Source organism: Juglans microcarpa x Juglans regia, chromosome 1D, assembly GCF_004785595.1.
Source record: "Juglans microcarpa x Juglans regia isolate MS1-56 chromosome 1D, Jm3101_v1.0, whole genome shotgun sequence".
NCBI classification, from domain to species: domain Eukaryota; kingdom Viridiplantae; phylum Streptophyta; class Magnoliopsida; order Fagales; family Juglandaceae; genus Juglans; species Juglans microcarpa x Juglans regia.
The window spans coordinates 49,487,052-49,502,199 of record NC_054594.1 but is presented as its reverse complement, the minus strand read 5'-3'; the positions used below and the strand labels follow the sequence as shown (position 1 = coordinate 49,502,199).

Genomic DNA, 15,148 nt, shown 5'->3' with positions numbered 1-15,148 from the left:
CTTTGGTAACAACGTTATTACAACTCTAGACTATTTTATTATTATTTACATATATTTTGAGATATTTTTAATATCGAAATGGGTCCTAAATCAAGCGTTATACATTTTAAATACTTTATTCACATTCCTAAGGTTATTGAATTGGGAGAATATCTCTTTTTACTATATAATGTATAATTATAGAAAATTCATTATCGACAAGAAGATTAGTTGAAAAGTCTATATTTGTAAGTATTTTTTATTTATTTTTACATGAACCCTGAAGCTGACGTGGTAATGTCAAGTGGGACAATAAACAAATTATTTTTAAAACACGATCGTCGATCGTGTACATCTGGATCGTCCACCGTTGGATCATCATGCAACCTGTGGGCCTCTAAGTGCAATTTTATTTAATTATTTATCAAAGCTACGGGCCAAACCAAACCATTTCCCGCCATGTTAAACCTCAGTACTCCATCCTTTGTTCCCCCTTTTCAATTCAACCCAAAAATCCCCCAAAACCCTAACTCTAGATTCACCAACCCCTGCCAATTGAAGCCAGCATCCAATAACATTTGCAAATCCGAGTGTCGGACCGAAAGGGGTCTCGAATTCCAGACCGGCGACACCTTCTTCCGCCAAGAGAGCGCTACGGGTCGAGACCTAGGCGTGCTCGCCGCCTCGCTCTACAAGAAATCCAAAGGTGAATTGAGGGTTCTTGATGCGTTGTGCGGTTGTGGGATCCGATCTCTTCGGTACCTCGTTGGAGCTGAGGCTGATTTCGTCTGGGCGAATGACGCAAACGACGAGTACAGGAGGATCATCTCGGAGAATCTATCTCGGGTGGTTTGGAGGGGTTTGGAGGACGAGCGGAGATGGATGGTGACGCACTTCGATGCGAATCGGGTCATGGCGGAGTGTTACCTGCAAAGAGAGTTTTTCGATTTCATTGACGTGGATTCGTTCGGAAGCGATTCATCGTTTTTGAGGTCGGCGATGAACGCTCTGAAATTGAATGGGTTGCTTTATGTTACTTGTACCGATGGATACACATCCGGTGGTCACCGGCCTTGCCAGTGAGTTCCTCAGTTTTGCAGCCATGTAATTGGATCCGATTCACGAATCAGTTTGATTCTTTAGATTATAGGCATTTAATTTACATATACTACTAGTGCAGGGAGACGTCACCCAGGACGCCTTCCGAGTAAAGCCTATGATATACTGAGATGTTGAAGCTCAGTTATGCTTGACAGTTCACGTTTCGACGGACTGTGTTCCTCCCATTTTTTCTTCAGCTGCGTTGTTTTACAGTACTTTACACCTCTGAATTGATTATTATATCGAACTAACTCTTTATTTATCTAGCCTGCTTGTTATGCCATTTTGCTGCTTCCAACAGGACAGTATTGACAGTTGATGACCTGTGTATTTCAATTATCGCTAGGACAGATCTTTATCTGCATATGGGGCTTATGTTCGCCCAATGCCGTATTCGAATGAGGTTGGTTTGCGGATGCTTATAGGCGGAGCTGTAAGGGAAGCTTCTGTGCTAGGCTATCGCGTCACACCCCTATTTTCGTACTACTCGTACCATGGACCTGTTTTTCGAGTCATGCTCCAGTTGAGCCGTGGGAAGCTTGTTGATCATAGGTAGATGTGGATATACCTGCGCTCCAGTTTTGTATTAAAATGTACCTATTAAAAAAAAAAAAAAAAAAAAAATTGTATTAAAATGTTTCGTGATTTATCTATAATATATGTAGCTGATTATCGTTTGCTTCAACCGTTAATGGCAGACATTATGGATTCATAGGCTACTGCCACAGCTGCGGAAACTCTCAAGCCTTTTCATGGGATGAACTAGGTCATATGAGTTGCCCCTGTGGTGATTCAAAGGTATGATGTTCCTCTACAGCGTTAATCTACCTTGCATGCAAATGTTCTGTTGGGTATTTCGACTTGTTTCCAGGTTTCCAAATCCCTTGTGGTTTCGGGGCCCCTTTGGACGGGACCTCTTCACGATGCTGCCTATGTCACACAAATGCTAAATTTGGCGGAGCAATGGGGTTGGGTGGGCAATGTCAAAGGAGCTGAACTCGAGAAACTTTTGAAACAGATGGTAGATGAAAGTGACCCCAAATTGTCTTTTGGGTACATCAAGTTGGATGAGGTTCTCCTGCAATATCTTTTCATCAGTTTCTGTCCTCTACCATATAATATTTGCAAATAATAAATGTAGTTTTTCATTTATGTACCAGGTGGCAAGCCGTGCCAAAATAAATTCTCCACCCCTCCGGATCATGATGAGCGCCATGCACCAGGTAATGTCCCCAGCAATCTCTTAGGGGCAAGCATTTCGGTTGTGATTAGCCAAGAAACACATGGACGTTTGTATTTGTTGCAAGTCACATACATCCTCGTTATGTTTAGACTTGGATGATCATATGGGAATGCTTTTTGGTATCCGAAGATGAAATATAAACCGAGTTGGTTTCATGCAGGAAGGGTACGTAGCTAGCAGGTCACACATTTCTCCCAATGTGATCAAGACAAACTGCCCCATGACTGTATGCATGAGAATTGCCAAGAAACTACAGGATTCCTGCACTGGTGAATGATTTGGCAGGTTTAGTTATACTGCTCAACAAACTGGACGTCAAAGCTACACCTAGTTTTGTTGCCAGCACATTTTTATCCACGATGTGCAATGTTCAATGGAAGGAGATTCGATTCCGCGTTCACTTCTACAATCTGGTGTCCATTTATTGCTTGAGATTTTCGAAAGATTAAAAATCATGAATGGATGCAAATGATTCTGAAGTTTCAAAGAGTATGACTTCAGGAAGACTATTCATCCGGATCGGATTTTTTTTCTAGCCCGGTCTGGAAATCAGGAAACCGGATTCCGGTTCCAAGTTCCGGCTCAAAACCCGGGTTGCAAAACTTGGATACACCCGGTCCGAGTACCAGATTGTAAACCATTTTTATTTTTATTTTTATTTATTTATTTTTTCTAAGCTTCTATGCTTGTCTCCAAGATCAAGACAACAAATAATTGATATCATTAGAAACGGGCTTGCTAGCTAGCTAGCAAGCTGGACATTATCCATGGTGATCTACTTTGACGAGGAAGCAAATGCAAATAAAATGTATCAAGAGTAAGCAAATGCAAATAAAATATATCAAACACACATACCAGATCTCTCTTACTAAATAATTATTGGCGTGCTTTTGGCAATTACAAGACGATCCCGAAACTTCTTTTTGTACGTCCAACGTTAAGCAACAAGACGTGAAGGAAAGAGAATAAAAATTAAAGGTACGGAGAAGAGAATAATATTGGAAAGAATTTTGTAGCACAGGCCCGTGATCTGGAGGAGAAAGAAGTGCATGGCCAGGTTAGCTTTTACGATGCATACAAACAAACCCGCAAAAGAAAGCAAAAATAACAAGAAGAATAGCATAGGGAAAAAAGTAGAAGAAAAGAGAGATCAATGGAAACTCAAGAGCATTGGCAATAGTCCGAACTGCTCTGTGGTCCTGGGGAGATACTCGGGCTCTCTCTACTTTGGGAAAAAAAAGATCCAAACACGCATACTATCTCTGTCTAGAAGCAGTATTTTCACAGTTGTGGTTGATTAATTACATGTAAATTGAGTTCCTTTCATGACAAAAATGTTAAGGCCGCAAGGGGTACGAAACAAAGAAAGGAACAAAAAAAAAAAAAAGACATCAAAATATTTAAACTACCAAAAATAAAAAAACAAAACAAAAAACCAGATACCAGGCTGTAAATCTAGATTCCGGGTTTAAAAGCCCGATTTTGAAATCCAGATTCCAGTCCAGATATACTCAGATTCCCGAGCTGGAACCCAAATGAACAGTCATAGACTTCAATACTAAACTCATCTCAGATCTCTCGCATACCATAATTGAAGTACCTTAAATTTTGTTTTAAGGCACGATATGCCCTGTAGCTCTAATGTGGGACATCTTAACTTTCCATCATCCAAATGCAATCGGGCCTGCCTTTGAAAGATATTAACCAGGTGGCGTCTGTCTGGGCTACAGTTACAGTTTCCAACGAAACCCACCATCAGAAGGCCAAACCAATCCCACAAAAATGCTTACCAGCTAACAGTACAGCACTCTTTGCATATTGTTTTTCAAATGTCCAAGACTCAAAACAGATGTTTTACCATGGTATTGCTTAAATAAGAGAATGGGAGTAGAGCAAGAAGAATAGAGGGTTGACGAAATGACGATTTCAAAAGTGCCTCGTAAGATTCAGAATAACCATCTTTCTGAAAACAAGAACAATTGCGGATTTTCCAGTTGCATTCTCATCAAATTACATTATCCAACATTGAGACTTGCTACAAAACTGAAAAAGTTCTAGAAACTCGAGATACCCATAGAATAAAGGAGCATGCCAGAATAAATAAATTGATTTGCGTTTTAAGCACGGACGGGATTCCCAGCTCCAGCAGGACGAGGTGCTTGACCAGGCTGACCTGGCCTTTGTTGATCATCCTGAAAAATCACCAAATTGCAATGAACCAGATGTCTGCTAATGCATGTCAAGCTAATCAGTGCAGGTAAGTGCATGCAACTATCAAAGAATCCGTTCAATATTATACTAAAAAACCCAGAGCTAATCTTCAGAAAATAAATCTGTTTGAGATATCATTTAAGGTGTGCACAGAAAATGGAGTTTAGCCTAAGAATCCTGTCAGTTCAAGTAAATGCCAAATCCATCGTTTTGTGCCACCATGGTAAGCGTTGTTACTGTAGCCCCATTAGATAAATCTCTATTAGGCCATAAGCCTTTTGTTGGATGTAAAACTAAGAATATTCCATATCACATAATTTTTAAAATAAACAAATTTTTCGCCCTACTTGCATATCACATCCACACCTTCTAAAAGGGTTTAGGTACGCATTTGGCAAGTGTATATACTGGACCATACTAAACACAAATCTGACATACAACATCAGAAATTAACCAAAAACTAACTGCTCCAGTCTTAATAAAATAACTATCATACATTAAGGCTTCCAACTCACAATGCTTAAAGAGTAACAATGACAAGGTAGATAAAAGACTGAAGTCTGGCTTTACATAAGACAACATTTCTGAGATTCTGTTTCCTGCTTTAGAAGCTAATTTAAGGAGAAAAAACGATCGGACCTTTAAAGACAATTTTCAGCATGCTTAGGGACACTTTTGGCGGGCTCAATTCAAAAAATCTTTTGGCAGGGAAAGCATTAGGCCAGTTTCGAGACATTCAGGCAAATGAGAAACAGTGCAAGAAACTAAGGTAATGGCAACTAAAACAAAGATACCAAGTCTACATTTGCAAATTTTGTAAGTTCATTCTCAAATCTCAAACCACATAAGGTAAAAACTAAATCAACGGAAAAAATGCATCTTTAATTAGAATATCATTGTTAGAATTGATAAGATCGTCCATAAGCAAGCAGACCCATAGGCAGATTTTTTTATTTTTTATTTTATTTTATTTATTTATTTATTTTATATCGGTAAGCCATATGCAAAAATTAAAACAATCACAAAACTGCATCATGTAATGCAAAAGCATACCCTGCGCCTGATGAAGCGCTGTGGTGGTTCACGGTTCCTTCTATTAGTGCGAGAGCGGACCCTCACAACGTGAGAGTGAATCGCACATGAAACACAATACAGCATCTTTGCATACAGCTTGGGAAGAACATATTCTGCATACAAAATGTACATTTCAGCAGTCGTAATGAAGGCTAAAGAAAGAGAAGAAATTAATGCAAGGAAAAGTATATTACGATCGTAGACACAGGCTTCTTGAACATCTCTAACTGCAGCTTGCTCAACAATGTTCCGCACGAGGAACCTCTTGATTGCCTTGTCCTTTTTTACATTTTCCAACATAACCCAAATTAAAAGTCAAGATCTATAGTTGAAGTCATATATACAATTCGCAATCATACAAGTATTTGTAATTCCAATCACTTGAAAACAGCAGATTTAGCAGAACCAAAAATGGCACGCGTAAATATACATGCACCAGTTGCACATATATATTTTAAGCAGATTTGGCAGAATAGAAAGAAAACACAAAGATCGGAGAAGATGATACACAGCAAAAATCATAATTTCAAAGAAGTTTGTGCGTATGATCAATATGAAAAATACTGACTCATTGCAAACATATACAATTTGTTCTTTTACTCTTGACATTTCATTCACAGAAGCACAATTACACGCATATCAACAATTTAAATCACTATCATACAAACATAATAAAACATGTATCATTAAAATTGCACAGGTATTTCCACAGATGAAAACCATACAAAATGTCTATAAGCGGATTTGAATGCATAGAAATGCATTCATATAAATTGACATAGGTAAGTAGTTTACATCAATACCTTAGGGCAGCATTTACCGCAGTTGGAGCAGCGAATAAACTTGACGTGACCACGGCCGTGCTTGTTGCGTCCACCATTCCTGCGCTTGAAAGTCTACAAAAAGAAAACAAGAAGATTACGACGAAAGGAGTAGAAACAACGAAGATTTGAGGTTCTATTTGATAAGATCTATCCAACCATGGTTGCTAGGGTTTACGCCGCTGGAGATCTATCCGAGGCGTTGGAGTCGACGGCTCTGGCTTGCTAGGGCTTATGCCGCTGGAGGCTGCTGGGGACTGCGTCTACGGAATGGAAAGGGAATGCCCTTTTATATTGGCACGAACCACGACGCGCCCAATCAACCAGAGTGAGGAACCCCACTTTTTCTCTTCTTTGTACTCTCCTTCCTTGGTTTGAACTTTTAACTCGTTTTTAGGCTGACGGGACATAACATGAAAATTTTGTAAATAATGAGATAATTTATAAATAGATTAATGATATACACACAATATATTATATAATATATCATAATAATATTATAAAATAAGGATAGTTTTATAAAATAATATTACTTTTATAAGATATTTTATAAAAATATCTCTCATTTAAAATATAGTTATGTAAAATGTTATAAAAAATGTTGTATAAATCATTTTTCTTGTGAATAATAGTGAAATAGTTTGTATTAAATATTTTTTGAGTTTTAGAAAATGAGAGAAAAAAAATTAAATAAAAAATATTATAAAGTTAAAATATTATAAGAATATAGTTTTATAATATTATTTTAATTTAGAGATTTGAAAAAGTTGAAATTATTTTTTATTTTTATTTGAAAATTTGAAAAATTTATAATGATTAGTTTGAAAAAATTGTAATAATTAAGCTGAAAATTTTGTATTTAAATTATGTTTGAGAATAAGATTAAATGAGATAAATGAGATCAGATGAAAATTTTATGTTTCATTTAAGGCCCCAAACAAGCCTGTCATCATATTGAAATGTCAATTTTATCCTCACTTCAAACTCTTTTTTTTTTTCCACCTTCTCTCTTGAGCTGCTTAAAGAGTTAGAGGCTTCGAAGACCATAGGGCTAGGGCTTGTTGATCGTGTTTCTGCACTAGGGCTCTTGCTTTTGAATCTGAGCTGCTTAGAGTTTTGACTTTCAAATCTTCACTAGGGCTCTTAATGGGAACTAGCTCCCTCTTGAGATGCTCACAGGCTTTCGAAACTTCACAAATATCCTCTGTGGTCTTGGTTTGTGAAAAAACTCTATGGTTTTGTAGTTGATGGCGAATTCTCTGGTTTGTTACTTTTCTGGTTTGTATGGTGCTTTGCATCTTGAAATATGAATTTTGTGGTGATGCTGAAATGGTGTGGTCACTGTGGTGATGCTTTGGTTTTGTGGTGATGTTGAAATTCATGTTGTAATAGTGAATTTTCAGATTTGAATTGTCCTTAAAGAAATCCTGGAAAGCAAAACACGTTTCGTCCATTTTCAGATCCAACTTTATTGATATGTGATGAGAGCATGAATGGCTTTTCAAATTGCTAGAACATCTTGAATGACACTACCTTAACATTTATATAGTGTGTACGAGAAAGGAGCTTCTGGGAGAGAAACTGTAGAAACAAAGAAGGGCGAACAAGGCCTTCAAAGAGAAATGATTTTTGGGGGGTCCAATACGAGAAAGGAGGGAGAATTTGGAGCGTGTATTTTTAATTCAAGTTAGTTGTTTCATGTAGTGTGCTCCACTCAAGGGACTTCTCTACAGCGTTGCTCGTAATTATTACCCTTGATCCTTTATTTAGAATAAGAATGCTACAAATAAGCTCTTTAAGTGGAGCACACCGCACGAAACAATTGATTTGAATTTAAAAAAATTAAAAGAGAAATATGCTTTAAATTCTTCCTCCTTTCTCGTACAAGACCCCTAAAAAATCGTTTTATCTTCAAAAGCTTTGTTCGCCCTTCTTCCTTTCTACAGTTTCTCTCCCATAAACACCTTTCTTGTACACACTATTTGAATGTTAAGTTAGTATCACTCAAGATGTTCTAGCAATTTGAAAAGCCATTCATTCTCTCATCACATATCAACAAAGTTAGGTTTGAAAAGGAAAGAAACGTGTTTTGCTTTCTAGGATTTTTTTAAAGACAATTCAAACCAGAAAATTCACCATTACAACATGAATTTCAGCATCACGACAAAACCACAACATAACCACAAAATTCACATTTCAGGATGGAAAGTCCCATACAAACTAAAAAATTTACAAACCAGAGAATTTGCCATCAACTGCAAAACCAAATAATTTTTTCACAAACCAGAACCACGAAAAATATATGTGAAGTTTCAAAAACCTCGAGCAACTCGAGAGAGAGGTGGTTCCCGTCGAGAGCCCTAATGAAGATTTGAAAGTTGAAACTCTAAGTAGCTCAGATTTGAGAGCAAGAGCCCTAGTGCAAAACATGATCAACAAACCTTAGCTCTCTGGTCTTCGAAGCCTCTAACTATCTAAGAAGCTTGGGAGAGAAGGTGAAAAGAAAGAAGAAGAGAGAAATGAGTTTTAAGTTGGTAAAATCGGCATTTCACATATGATGACATGGAGGGTGTGCGGTTTGCTTCATTAAAAGGGGCTTCTGGCTAGCATTTTTTAATAACTATATGCCACATCTTTACATAGTGAGATGAGAGTGTAGTGTATAGTATTATTCTAATTAATTTATTTACTTTTAAGTAACAATACAATGGACAATAACGAGTTCACTACTAGCATGTATCACTTGACGAAAAAGAAGTAGTTTATTTGCGCTATATGCAGTTAAGCCATGCAATTCCAAACAAATGAAAAATTGGGTAAAAATGTAACAGCGCAAATTTCAATCTTTTGGATTAAGCATAAAGCTACAAAGAGCATATAGCTCAAACTCAATTTGATTTTCATACATGACATGCACCGGTAATCAAACACCCCCAAGAGAAATAAGGGTCCGTCCCTCACAGTTGCAACATTACATTTATTCCATTAACCAGGCCAATTCAAAGACAATCTCTCTGGAAGCCCATCTTCTCATTCACCTCACTTGGATTCTTTATCATAAACTTCGCTGGCATACTTCCAATTAATAACTTTCCATATGTTCTTTAGATAATCTGGTCTGACATTCTTGTACTGAAACATGAAAAAGAAAAGAAAAGAAAAGAAAATGTCATATGATTGCTAAAGAAGAATAAAATCAGGGTAAATTTTGCCATTCCCTAACTGGGGATGATGCTCCACTGGACACTTCAGAAAGAAGTTGACTATTAAAAAAACAGAAAACGAAAACAAAATTTACAAATGCTAGAATAGAAATCAAGCAGTCTTTCAATAACGGCTTTGCTATATTAAACAAGGCAACCTCATGTGCACCTCCTCTTAACCTCATCTACTCTGACAACATGATGTAAGGAATATTCAATACCTAGAGGCCGCTCAGTAATCATAGAAGAAGGTTTCCTGCAAACGAATCCTATATGCCACTTTTCTAACAACTTAAAAAAGCCCAAAGTGGAAAAGACTGAAGATGACCATAGAAGGAAAAAATTATCATGTGTCGTTACAAACCCTGTGCTTGTGCATAATCCAGGCCAACGTGTAGAAAGGGGAGTAAATCTCCACAAATCCTACTTACAAATAAAAAATCTCTACAAAACTTAACAGTCGCAAGTTTGAAACATCAAGCAACCACCTTTGAAGCATCATTAGCAATCTAAAGAACACTAATTTACCTGCAAGTAGTACGCATGCTCCCAAACATCTATACCAAGCAATGGAACTAAATGTTGTCCTTTAGTTACCAGTGGGTCCTGAAAAAAACTCAGAATCAGAGAAGAGTTTTAACATAAGAATCCAGTTTTTGTCTGCATGTTTGGATAATCAGACACATTTTGGCAGAAGTATATTACAGAGAGTAAAAAACCATGCACAAAAGCATGTTGACCAGCAACTTTAAATCTTTTTATTTATTTTTAATTCTTCATAATTGCAGAGCTCATAAAAATGAGGGTTTACATAGAAGCACATATCCAGCATAAGATCAAACCCAAAACAAGACAGTAACAAAGTTTAACAGCCAACTGTTCTGTGCAACGAACATAATCAGATTGAACTCAAAATCCTGACAACCTTAAACGTAACTCCTAGATTAAAATGAGTCAAAGCCATTTTTTCATAAGTATAATGAGCCAAAGCCATTGCCACACAAAGAGGACAGCAGTATCATCAAGTGACCACGAATTTGATGCAGTATGGATTACAAATTCAACAAGAACATAGCTAAAATTATGTTTAATCAAAGAGAAAATTGGAAACACTAATGATTATTGCGGTATGACCTTCTGATTGGATATTCTAAATTATACCTGATTTGCAGTGGTTTCAACCACAAGCTTCTTTGACTCCTTGTCCAGACCAAACCACTGAAAGACAGACACAAGTGAAAAGAACCATACAGAAAAAAAATAAAATGAGCATGGACTAAAAGAACCAGCCAATGATCAGGGATGCAAAATGGATGTTAGGAAGTTCACAAGCTGCAAAACCTACCACCCATCCAGAGCCCTGTAAAGCAGCACCTTCTGAATTGATTTTTTGCACAAGCGCCTCCAGTGAACCAAAATTAGTGTCAATAGCCCAACCTAGGGAACTGTGTGGGGGCTCACCACCCCCTTCCTGTCATGTTTAAGGCACTGGGTAAACGAAGTTTCTTAAAGAAAAATCAATTAAAACAAAAAAGAATTTCAAAGGGACCTAAAGAATATAAACTTACACGCACGGGAGTGAGATTCTTCCAGAAAATCGAGTGGTTGATATGGCCTGTAAGAAAAATATTTTGACTATGTTAAATGAACTTAACAACAAAGATGATTATTTTTTTATCTTCAGGTTAGTTACAAAGAAAGATGATAATAGAAACAATGACAACCAGAAAAGAACAAGAAATTAGATTAACTGCTTATGCTAGGGTAGTTTTGAGAACATATAACTTTTTTTTTTGTAAGTAACAATTTTATTCAAAGAAATAGGCGTAATCCCAAGTACACAGGATGTATACAAAGGAAATACCTACAACTTTCAGAAACAAAAAGAAAACTAACACCAGAAAACTAAAACAGATTCAGTTTGAGAACATATAAATTTCTTAGATTTAAAATCTAAAGGAGGAACGTGCCATTTAAATGACTAGAAACATGATGGGTATGTAGCAGACTCCTTCAATTACAAATTTGATTAACATTTCTTTAGATTAAAAAAAGAAGGATGCCATAAAAAATATCCCCCGGAAAGATCTCTGGCTGTTAATTACTTCAGCAAAGTCACATCGAGAACCATCAGCAACCATGTTAATGTGATGCACAATTTTACATAATCACGAATTCTACCCATCCCATATCAAACTCCATTACCACTTTCACAAACTGATCAATTTTGATAAATTTCAAGTTTCTGCGTAATTCATGAAGTTGACCCAATTTTCACAAAAGGACATAGAGTACTAAAATCCAACATAAAAACTCAATTGACCGTTTCTCCAACTCTATTCTAACAAAAAATACACCATAACTTCGAAATATAATCAAATTGATTAAATCAACCAAATGTATCGTACCAAAAAAAAAAAAAAACAAACATAAACATGCAATCCGAAACGCATCGTGGAGAAAAGAAATTCCACTTGGACGTATATTAAATTGGATAAAAAATAAAAAAGACATAATAACGAATTTCCAAGTCGTACTCAAATAAATAAGAGAGAAGGAAAAGGACCTCCGCCATTGAACTTGATGGCGCTCTGCAATTTGACTATGGAGGTGGTGTCGCCCTTGGCCAGAGCCCCCTCGAGCTGTTCGAGAGCCTTGTTGTAGTTGGTAATGTAAGCCTGGTGGTGCTTGTGATGGTGGAGCTGCATGATCTCGCCGCTGATGGCGGGTTCGAGGGCACCATAATCGTAGGGAAGATCAGGAAGAGAGAAGGTCTGAAGACCGCGAAGGCCGAGACCTAGGGTGGCTTTTCTGGTCATTAGGGATCGGAGAGCCATGGGAGATGAGGGGAAGGTAGGTCTGGAGGTCTGGATGTATTCGGGCAGTGTAGTATGTGAGAAGGAAAACAGGGGGAGTGACAGAAAGGGGGCGACCGACTAGTAGTGGGTTTAGAATATTATTTTTCGATTTTAGTAGCACGATTTATTATTTTGTTTACACACGAGCATGTCACGTGTCAACGTTTACATCAGAGCAATATTTGAAGATGAGGCCACTGCTGTCTGTTCCTCTTGATGCTTTTAACATCCTCAATGATCTGTCCATGCTCAGACCAATTTTCCTCAGGGTTGTTTACTGCATCAATTACTGCTTTTGCATCCCCCCTAATACATTACAACATGTAAACCAATTTCAGCACAAAAGACCATAGCTCGCCATAATGCTTTTCCTCCTGCTGCAGAAGGTGTTGAAACTGCATCCTCACTTAGACACAAAGCCGCAATTACCTCTCCCTGTCAGTCCCTGACAATGATTCCACATCTAGGGTTGTTTATTTAGATCCAGATATTTAATAACGGGCGGATATCCCGATTAAAATTCGGGTATATATCTGGATTTATTATCCAGATTTTTTTGTGCTTTTTTAATAAATTCTTCAATAAATCCCAATTTTTTTTGTTAATATTCTTCAATAAACATGGAGTTTTTTGCTTTTTTTTTTTTACCCTTTTAAAAGGCTTTTTTTAATATATGCCTTTATGTTTATTATTTTTTTACATAATGAATATCTTTATATCCATTTTTTAAAACTTTTTATTGCCCATTCAATTATAAAACGACATAAATAATAATAGACATCAACACATAATAATATTACATTGTTTACATCACAATGCAAAACAACAATTTTACAATGAACAAATCTATGAGTTTCTCATCACAATGATTTATATCCATGAATACAACCATCTTCAAATTTCCTCTGTTGTTGATCTCAAAGAATTTCAATCACATTTAAAAGAATTCTGAACACTTCACAGAAAAAATAAAGTCAGTGGCAGTTAAAATTGAAATGTAATAGAAAATAACAGACTTATGAACAAGCAAAGGTGGTGTAGGCTGTAGCATTAAACAAAGAAAAGAAAAGTCAAAAAAATGCGATTGCATGGTGTAGCGTTTTACCAGATTCGCATCACTTTTACATTTATGTGAATAAGTGTGCAACAGCAAAAAAAATTTTTCCTTCAATTGCAACTTTCAATCATTGCTTGATTATTTAAGTTGTCCACAACAGTCCAACATTCATTCCAACAATAGAGAAGTTAGCAAAGATAACAAAGGGAGTTTGAGAAATTATGATACAGAGTTGGGGGAAAACAGGGCATGTAGAAGGAGTTCATTCCATCTCTTGATTTATCCAGAATTAGTTTGGAAACTCTTGTATCTAGAAAAGACTCCTAAACAAAGAGAATTCATTAAAAAAAAAAACTATTACTACACCAACTTATAATCCCACATCAATTAATTAACATAAAACTCTCAATGAATCTCTTTCAATTTTAATTGGGAACACCATGCCAACCTGATAATGTCATTTTCTATAGATTCCCCCCACCTCTTCTTAATTTATTCCTACTGTTGAAGAAGCGGAATTTGTACATTAAACTAGGAATTTGTACATTAAACTAGAGATATTATTGACCATCACTGAGTATTTGTTTTTTTTTTTTAGACTTGGAGCAGCTGTCACTAGATTTTGCATAACTATGAACAAATTTCTAAGGTAGCAGACTATATAGTGAAAGAAAAAGTGCCAAAAAATGAGACCAACTCCCCTTTGTATTTTGGCCTACAAGCATGTTTTTTGTAGGCTACAAGACAGCAATTGAAACCCTAAATCTCGAAATCGCACTAGAAATATCGGTTCTGAGGATAAAAGCAACGCAGACAAAACAAAACAAAAAATCCTAAAATTCAAGAATGCATGCACTAGATCCAGAACCGTAAGAGCCGAATATTTAAATAATGGGGGGCAGAAAAATTGCAGGCGCATGAAATCTGATAAAACCCAACTACTAGTGAGGAAGAAGGATGGGAATCATGGGATACGGGGCAGGAAAACTCGCCTAAGTTGACCTAGTGTCTCTGAGCTGGTATGTCTTTCAAGATCCCCAAACTTCCCTCTTCTATTCTTGAGTACTTCGGAATCAACGATGCTCCAAATATTTCTTCCAATAGGAAAAAACATAAATATACACCATTGTTCTCGTGATTATTATCATCTAAGTGGAGATACAACTTTTGGGTCGAACTTTTTCCTTTATTGGGCCTAATCTTGCCTCAATCGGGATGAAGATAGATTTTCCTATAGAATAAACACAAACACAACCCAGATCCAAACCAAACCACAAACTCAAATCCAAACCAAAGGAAGGGAAAAAAAGAAGAAGAAAGAACCAACACCAGAGTGCCTTAGAGGTTGGCCATGTGCCCGACTCCATGCACTGAAACACATGATGGTAGACAAAACCCTAGCCATAAAGAGTAGAGAGAGAGAGAGAGATAGAGAGAGGGGGGGGGAGGAACATACCGAGAGTAGCATACGGCAACCTCTACTAGTCACCGACGAAGATGGATAAACAACAGGAATGCTAGGGTTTCACAGAGAGAGAGAGAGAGAAGATAGAGAGTAATAAGAGTATTCTGGAAGGTGGAATCTAGGCGCGTAATAAAAG

At 36.9% G+C, this 15,148-nt stretch overlaps 3 protein-coding genes and 1 long non-coding RNA gene across 4 annotated transcripts; 1 reads left to right on the top strand and 3 right to left on the bottom strand.

The window, feature by feature from the left end:
* The first annotated feature begins 411 nt into the window (after positions 1-411).
* Positions 412-2,823, top strand: LOC121238830 (tRNA (guanine(26)-N(2)/guanine(27)-N(2))-dimethyltransferase). Its single transcript, XM_041135882.1, has 6 exons — positions 412-1,058; positions 1,432-1,632; positions 1,779-1,878; positions 1,952-2,152; positions 2,241-2,303; positions 2,484-2,823. The coding sequence occupies exons 1-6, from the start codon at positions 439-441 to the stop codon at positions 2,598-2,600; spliced, it is 1,302 nt and encodes a 433-aa protein (XP_040991816.1). The 5' UTR covers positions 412-438; the 3' UTR covers positions 2,601-2,823.
* Positions 2,824-4,247: 1,424 nt separating this feature from the next.
* On the bottom strand, positions 4,248-6,770 carry LOC121239458 (40S ribosomal protein S26-1-like). Its single transcript, XM_041136709.1, has 5 exons — positions 6,589-6,770; positions 6,412-6,504; positions 5,803-5,887; positions 5,588-5,721; positions 4,248-4,515 (listed from the first exon to the last, which is right to left on the bottom strand). The coding sequence occupies exons 1-5, from the start codon at positions 6,589-6,591 to the stop codon at positions 4,441-4,443; spliced, it is 390 nt and encodes a 129-aa protein (XP_040992643.1). The 5' UTR covers positions 6,592-6,770; the 3' UTR covers positions 4,248-4,440.
* A 2,484-nt stretch (positions 6,771-9,254) lies between these two features.
* Positions 9,255-12,591, bottom strand: LOC121234835 (superoxide dismutase [Mn], mitochondrial-like). The gene is made up of 6 exons (XM_041130955.1): positions 12,199-12,591; positions 11,201-11,247; positions 10,978-11,103; positions 10,794-10,850; positions 10,161-10,238; positions 9,255-9,561 (listed from the first exon to the last, which is right to left on the bottom strand). Exons 1-6 carry the CDS (start codon positions 12,467-12,469, stop codon positions 9,469-9,471), a joined length of 672 nt encoding a protein of 223 aa, XP_040986889.1. The 5' UTR covers positions 12,470-12,591; the 3' UTR covers positions 9,255-9,468.
* Positions 12,592-14,145: 1,554 nt separating this feature from the next.
* On the bottom strand, positions 14,146-15,124 carry LOC121236831. The gene is made up of 2 exons (XR_005934817.1): positions 15,004-15,124; positions 14,146-14,778 (listed from the first exon to the last, which is right to left on the bottom strand). It is a non-coding gene; the product is annotated as an uncharacterized LOC121236831 (long non-coding RNA).
* Between the last annotated feature and the right edge of the window lie 24 nt (positions 15,125-15,148).

Excerpts from the sequence above, each read along its gene's own strand:
- LOC121239458 (XM_041136709.1), bottom strand. Across the intron at positions 5,722-5,802 it reads AGAAGCCTGTGTCTACGATC|AATATGTTCTTCCCAAGCTG; the intron begins GTAATATACTTT and ends TTTTGTATGCAG. Across the intron at positions 4,516-5,587 it reads AGCGCTTCATCAGGCGCAGG|GATGATCAACAAAGGCCAGG; the intron begins GTATGCTTTTGC and ends GTGATTTTTCAG.
- LOC121234835 (XM_041130955.1), bottom strand. The coding sequence starts at position 12,469 with ATGGCTCTCCGATCCCTAATGACCAGAAAAGCCACCCTAGGTCTCGGC. Across the intron at positions 11,248-12,198 it reads CATCAAGTTCAATGGCGGAG|GCCATATCAACCACTCGATT; the intron begins GTCCTTTTCCTT and ends TTTTTCTTACAG. Across the intron at positions 11,104-11,200 it reads AGAATCTCACTCCCGTGCGT|GAAGGGGGTGGTGAGCCCCC; the intron begins GTAAGTTTATAT and ends TAAACATGACAG.
- LOC121238830 (XM_041135882.1), top strand. The coding sequence starts at position 439 with ATGTTAAACCTCAGTACTCCATCCTTTGTTCCCCCTTTTCAATTCAAC. Across the intron at positions 1,879-1,951 it reads GCCCCTGTGGTGATTCAAAG|GTTTCCAAATCCCTTGTGGT; the intron begins GTATGATGTTCC and ends ACTTGTTTCCAG. Across the intron at positions 2,304-2,483 it reads TGATGAGCGCCATGCACCAG|GAAGGGTACGTAGCTAGCAG; the intron begins GTAATGTCCCCA and ends GGTTTCATGCAG.